Source organism: Balaenoptera ricei, chromosome 5 (genome assembly GCF_028023285.1).
Source record: "Balaenoptera ricei isolate mBalRic1 chromosome 5, mBalRic1.hap2, whole genome shotgun sequence".
NCBI lineage: Eukaryota > Metazoa > Chordata > Mammalia > Artiodactyla > Balaenopteridae > Balaenoptera > Balaenoptera ricei.
In genome coordinates, this window is record NC_082643.1 from 105,931,415 (window position 1) to 105,938,249 (window position 6,835).

The window sequence follows — 6,835 nt, forward strand, 5'->3', positions numbered from 1 at the left end:
TGCTCGCTTTTAAAATGTTGACCCATACAGCCTAGGGGCCTCGGTTTCCTCTCCCTCTTTCAACCGAGTGCAGAGTGAGATTCCGGCTCGCCCGTTCCAGCGAGAGTTTAATTGGAAAGGCGGGCAATAGAAGTCGGCCATCCGGTCTGGGCTGCTAGCAAGGTGTTCGGCCTACAGCCTTGCTGAGCGTCAGGTCGCTCAGCTCTGGCCTTCCATCCTTTGCACCCTCAGGCAAACCTCCAGGGCCTAGGTTTCCCTGCCTGGAGGAAGGACTCTCTATTCTCCGTGCCCCCCAGAGGTACGGTGCCTTTAGAGAGGCCGCGTCCATGCGCCGCGCCTCCAGCTGGGCCGGACGCGAGCTGGAGGCCCCAGACCCTGCCCAATGCTTGTGTTGCAGTTTTGGGAGCGCAAGAAGTCTGGAGAGGCTGCGTAAATTTCACAGACGAGAGTATTCCCGAACCCGCCCAAGGCCTTAACGTCGTGGAGCCTGCGGACAGATGGGAGGCTGCCAATGGCCCCAGCGTCCGCAGCCCGACCCCTCCTGCCAGACCCCGGACGCCGTCTGGGTAATAAAGTTCCCTCTCTAGTCATTCATTTTCCTTAATCTGGATGCCCCTAATCTACAGCTTTTATTGCGCCCAGTTAAAAGGCGAGGGAATTCGCTGTCCCTCCGCGCTCGGATAATTACCCCTAAATGGCCACGGCAGCCCCTTGTGTTTCCTGGAGATTAGAACCCCGCAGCCATCAATGGCCGGTCCCGGTGAGCCGCCAATCACTGCCGCCAGCTCCCCGGGAGCCGCCGGCCTGGGCCCCGGGATAAGAAGCCATAAAGAAGAGGTTCAGAAAACCGCCGAGCCCCGACCCGAGTTTGTGTAGATCCTCCGTCTCCCCACACCCCCAACTCATTTTCCTCTATTTTTTAACAGCAAAAATAAAATCACGTTTCCTCCGAAATTGGCAAAATAAAAATTCTCAAGCCCAGCACCAAGGATCCGTCCCAGGAGCAGTCCTCTTTTCTTGGCCGTCTCTCCCAAATGCGCCTCCCCCTACCCCCAACACACACACAAACACACACACACAAGATCAGCGATCCAGAGATAGGGACTGTTATTGTTTTTGCGGACACGCTGATCGAGGTTACGTTAAGGCCAGATCAGTGTTTTGTTGACGTTTCTGTTGGTTTTATATTCAGTAAGTTCTATATCAAAAGGACCGGCTTCGTCCCCGAGCCGGTCGTCGGTATAGGTGCTGTAATCCTCCTGAAAGTTCACAGCAGGAAAGCACACATCGGGTATGAAACTCGATTATCCGTTCCAGATAACATAATGTATTCTTATTGTTAACATCCATAGCACCACGGGAGCGTGGCTTCTTGGGCAAACTTCAGTCCAGCGCTTAGGAGACAAAGGCCCACTTTTACGCAGAGGTAAAGTTTTGAAGATTGAAACAGAAGAAAATGAATGTTTAAAGAAGAAATTAATGTTATGTCTTTCTACTATAATAAATAACCCTGCAGATTTTTTAAACTATAAAAAGAATATATAAGAAATGGCTTGAACACAAATTATCGTGGTAGAGAAAAGGGGAGGCAGATATTGGAGGAGGACTATCCTCCACTATCCACTGGGTAGAAACAGACACAGCAACTGACTGAACAGAAAGGTAAGGGGAGAGGTAGGAGAGAGAAACAGGAAAGGAGTAGAGAAAAAAGGGAGCAATTGGGAAAGAGGAGCGGTAAAGGAAGGGGAGGAGAGGGAAGAGCAGAAGAGAAGGACTGAGAACAAGGGAAAGTCCCCCAGGAACACAGTAAAATAGAGACCCAGGAGGAACCACACAGGGACAGGCGGCGCGGGCTTTAGCGCAGAGGAACGTTTCTCGAGCGCCCCCTCCCCTCCTCTGCCCTCCCGGGGCCGGACCCATCCCTGCGCGCCCCGAGGCCCAGCGCGCCTCCGAGCGAGTCCGCCGGAGCGGGGCCCAATGGATCGCTCCGGGACCGCCCCCTCGCGCTCTGATTGGCCGCCGCCGCACTGGCCTCGCCTTATTAACAAGTTCTCTGGGGAGCTGCGGCCCGACCCGGAGCCGGCTGGTGCGCCCGGGAACTCGGCCTGCGCGGCGGCGCCAGCGGATAACCAGGCCCAGAGCGCCGGAGCTGGTCTTCTGGGGAGGCGCGCGCAGGAGGGCCCGCCCGGCCAGGGCCCCGGGCAATCCCAGAGGCCGGCCGCGCTCCCAGCCCGCCCGAAGCTCATGCCCGGCGGCTGGCCGGAGCTGAGGCTGGAGGGGGGGCCCAGCTCTGCATGGCCCCGGCTGCTGACATGACTTCTTTGCCACTCGGTGTCAAAGTGGAGGATTCCGCCTTCGGCAAGCCGGCGGGGGGCGGCGGGGGCCAGACCCCCAGCACCACCGCGGCCACGGCGGCCGCCATGGGCGCAGACGAGGAGGGGGCCAAGCCCAAAGTGTCCCCTTCGCTTCTGCCCTTCAGCGTGGAGGCGCTCATGGCCGATCACAGGAAGCCCGGGGCCAAGGACAGCGTCCTGGCGGCCTCCGAGGGCGCACAGGCGGCGGGCGGCTCCGCGCAGCCTCTGGGCTCCCGGCCCGGGTCGTTGGGTGCCCCGGATGCGCCGTCCTCGCCGCGGCCGCTCGGCCATTTCTCGGTGGGAGGACTACTCAAGCTGCCAGAAGATGCGCTCGTCAAAGCCGAGAGCCCCGAGAAGCCCGAGAGGACCCCGTGGTTGCAGAACCCCCGCTTCTCCCCGCCTCCGGCCAGTGAGTAGCCAGAACCCAGGCGGCGGGGGAGGGGGCCGGCGGGGGTGCGGGACCCGAGGGCGCCAGGCCGCGCGCTGGCGCCTGCTTGTCTCGGGCGTCTGCGTACCTGCAGCCCGGTACCCTGAGCCCGTGCTGCAGATGGGTTGGCGGGGAGGCCGGCGGTTGATGCCTCTCCCCACTCCCACCCAGGAAGAGGGTTGAGGCCTGGCTGAGGCCCAGCACAAGGTCCACTTTCGCAGGCTCCTCGCCCTGGCTAGGCGACGCTGTGGATAGGAGTTCACTTGTAGGACACGGGTGTCTGGGCACCCTCTCCTCCTGCCCCTCCCACCCCCCCAAACGACCCCAGGAGTCCCGCCTGGTTCCTCTTTCAGACCCTAAGCCCTGTTACTTCGCCGTTCCTGCAACGGGTGGGTTCTAGGGGTGCGGACACCTTTCCAGTGCGCAGAGTTTCACTTTCTCATAGTAGAAGCCTGGTTCGCCCCCTCCCCTTCTCCAACCCCTCCCCCAAAGTATTTCTTTGCCCAAAGTATTTCCGAATCTCTTGCAAAATCCTTCCCCCCCCCCCTTCGTGTTTCAGGTAGACACTTGGTGCTCTGGGTGGATGGATCATTTAGGGGGAGGGGGCGCTCAGGTTCCAGTGGAGGGGGCGGGGCACCAAGTCAGTTAGTGGGAGGCGCCCCCTCCAACACGGTAGGGAGCTCCCAAATGTCTCGGACTGGGTCATGGAAGCTGACTCCAGCCGCCAAAGACGCCTCCGGGGTCGTTCCAAGGCCTCCCGGCCCCCTGGCTTCTCTGCGCAGCGAACACACTCGGAGATATTTCAGGAGCACGGGAAATTCCCAAGTTTTCCTCGTTTCCTCTGATTATTTTGCGCGGCATAATAGCAACCCGAATTCAATGGCGTGATGCTGAGGAATGATTTTTATCTGGGGATTAAACGTCTTTGAAAGGCCAGCCCCTCCCTGTGCCTAACGGCCGGAGAAGGTGGCCCAGCGCTGGGCTGTTGCTACCGAAGGGAGTGACGTTTTCCTCGGCGCCCGCCCCTCGGGTGGCCCGGCGGAAAGCGAGTCAGGGGCCAACTGCTTCCCGGACTCTCAATGGTCTCGACCAGGGAAGAAGCGGGGATGTTAACACGAGATTTCGTTTGACTCACATCCTGGTGGCCTGAGAGCCCAAAGGATCTTTTTTTTTTAAAGCGTGCAAAAAGCATTGCATAATTAGGCAAAACCCGCCTGCTTGAAACATTCTCGATTTGAATTAATTTCTCCCCCGAGAGCAGCTGCTGCATAGGCAAAGCGTCCTTTCCAGGACTTGAGGATTCTTTTAGGGCCTGGGTCCCGACCCAAAGTCGACGGGATCTCTGTTGTCCTGGGAATAATTTTGGTCCCTGTTTTAACTGGCCGCAGCTGCTGGGTGTGGCAGGGGTTGACTGGCCCAGCAGACCCTGTCCCGGACCTGCATGAGCCCTCTGAGGTGGTGCTCGCTCACAGCCCATCCTTGAAGGATATTTTGAAGCCGTAAGAAAAACACACCTCGGCACCAGCAGTCTTGATCTCTGCGGACTGACGCACACCCCCCCCCACACACACACATTTGAAAGTGACCAGAGGCCAAGGCACTGGGGGTGGGAGAGGCGCAGGAGACAATTGAGACAATCAGAAGCAGCAGCCCCGTTAAGATGAAGCGCCTCCTCAAACCATGGCACTTTTTGTATTTGAGACTTGGCCGTGGTGTGACATTCATGACATCCGGGGTTGCTCCACCTCCAGTCAGCAGGGACCGAGCTTAGAACCCTGTAGGAACGCACTGTTCCAAGGGAAAGAGTGGAAATCAGAGATCTGGATTCCAGGCCACAGAACGGCCTAGCCCAGCGCTGACCACTTAGTGGGTAAGGAGAAATGTTCGGCCAACGCCTAAAACTAAACGTGATCCCGGGCTGGGTTGCAGGGCCTCTTTCCGCGCGTTTCACCATTCTAACATCCACCATCCCAATGTGCGTGGCGTGGCGGTGGAGAAGGCCCCACTGAGAAAGGCCTTCTTAAGCGGCCATCTAGCTTTAAGGGCTGTCCCGCCTCTTTCCAGTTATTTCGGGCCTTGAACATGGGTACGCGTCACCTGGAATCTTAGTTTCCTCATTTGCGAAAGGTAGGCAAGAACGTCTACCCTGAGGGGCTGTGGTGGGAATTGGAGAAAATATTTTCCAAGCGCTTCTCATGGTGCCTGGCGCTGAGGTGCTCCACGCAAATGAAGAGCGGGTGTTGTAATTTAATATTATTCCCATTTATGGGCCGATGACTCTCCCGCGCCGGTGTCTTAACCTCCTGCGTTTCTCTCTCTCGGCCCCCTAGGGCGGCTGAGCCCCCCGGCCTGCACCCTGCGCAAGCACAAGACCAACCGCAAGCCGCGGACACCCTTCACCACAGCCCAGCTGCTGGCGCTGGAGCGCAAGTTCCGCCAGAAGCAGTACCTCTCCATCGCCGAGCGCGCCGAGTTCTCCAGCTCACTCAGCCTCACGGAGACGCAGGTGAAGATCTGGTTTCAGAACCGCCGCGCCAAGGCCAAGAGACTGCAGGAGGCAGAGCTGGAGAAGCTGAAGATGGCCGCCAAACCCATGCTGCCCCCCGCAGCCTTCGGTCTCTCCTTCCCCCTCGGCGGCCCCGCGGCCGTAGCGGCCGCCGCGGGCGCCTCGCTCTACGGTGCCTCTAGCCCCTTCCAGCGCGCCGCGCTGCCCGTGGCGCCCGTGGGACTCTACACAGCCCACGTAGGCTACAGCATGTACCACCTGACATAGAGGGCCCAGGGTCGCCTACCTGTGGTGCCAGCCGATCTCTCCAGCAAGCAGCAGGAGCCTTCCCCCAGGGCGCTCCCCTGCTCGGCCCCGCCTGGCTCCTTCCCTTTAACCCCTACACTGCTCTGGTTTCTCCTCTCGGTTGACCCCTGAGTTCACTCTCTGAAGTCTGATCCCCTCCCCCAAAGTGGCTAGAAGGGTCCCATAACGCTCTTCTAGAAGCTAGATCTACCCCCTCGAGTTATAGATGGGGGAACCGAGGCCAGAGAGGCTGAGAAATGTATCCACAGTCCCCAGCAGAGTTAGTGGTTGCACCAGAACTAGTGGCCGTGCCTCCTGCACCAGGCAGGAAAAAGCACAGAGAAATTCATGTCTGAAGATGTCGGAAATGAGAACAGTGGGAGAGAAAGAGAACTTTCCAGGGGAGACGGATCCCAGGTCCTTCCACTGGAAAACTTAACAGAACTTCAACAGTAAAACATTTGCTTTTGGGGGGAGGGATACACAGATGCGTGACAAAGGTAGGTTGAAAGGACCTCTCTCTTACCAGTACCAGACAGAAATTGTAAAATAAAAATTAAAAATTCTGTTTCTATTTAACAGTACATTTGGGTGGCTCTCAAGATTCCCTTTGGAAGGGATTGTTGTAATATACTGTATATTTGAAATTTTATTATCATTTATATTATAGCTATATTTGTTAAATAAATTAATTTTAAGCTACAAGAAATTATCTCCGTATTGATTTAGTCTTTTAATTTTACTTCTTGCCATCTCTTCACATGTACAGTTGCTTTCAGTTTGATGGTAGTTTGATGCCAGCAACTTTTCAAAGGTGACAACAGGATATTCAGGGACAGAGGGGGGTGTCTTTTTGAACACAGGACAGATCTGCGTTAGCAGAGTCAAGTGGAGAATTGAAGCAATTACCTAGGATAATTAGGCTCAATTTTCCAATTCACTTTAAGCTGAAATCGACACTTGCTCAGGCGACCCATAACCGACTCTTTTTTCTCCCCTTTTAACCTGTCTGTGAAAACAAAGCGAATCACCCAAATGGTTTGATGACTGCAGACAGCTAATCCAGACAATTCCCACCCCCGCAAACCTGTTTTTCCCACAGGAGGCCAAGTGGGGGATGGAGACGCATTGCTTTGCTTCTCTAAATCGCCGCGCCCGTGTAGACGCGGTTTGCGGAACTAATTTTTGAGCTCCCAGAATATGAGCGCCTTCACACTTCCTATTGCAACCCTTAAAAAAAAAAAAAATCTTTACTGAAAACCC

The 6,835-nt window shown here is 56.4% G+C and overlaps 1 protein-coding gene across 1 annotated transcript; it reads left to right on the forward strand.

Moving 5' to 3' along the window:
- The first annotated feature begins 2,068 nt into the window (after positions 1–2,068).
- MSX1 (msh homeobox 1) lies at positions 2,069–6,249 on the forward strand. Its single transcript, XM_059924189.1, has 2 exons — positions 2,069–2,763; positions 5,112–6,249. The coding sequence occupies exons 1-2, from the start codon at positions 2,295–2,297 to the stop codon at positions 5,552–5,554; spliced, it is 912 nt and encodes a 303-aa protein (XP_059780172.1). The 5' UTR covers positions 2,069–2,294; the 3' UTR covers positions 5,555–6,249.
- The last annotated feature ends 586 nt before the right edge of the window (positions 6,250–6,835 follow it).

Excerpts from the sequence above, each read along its gene's own strand:
- MSX1 (XM_059924189.1), top strand. The coding sequence starts at position 2,295 with ATGGCCCCGGCTGCTGACATGACTTCTTTGCCACTCGGTGTCAAAGTG. Across the intron at positions 2,764-5,111 it reads CTTCTCCCCGCCTCCGGCCA|GGCGGCTGAGCCCCCCGGCC; the intron begins GTGAGTAGCCAG and ends TCGGCCCCCTAG.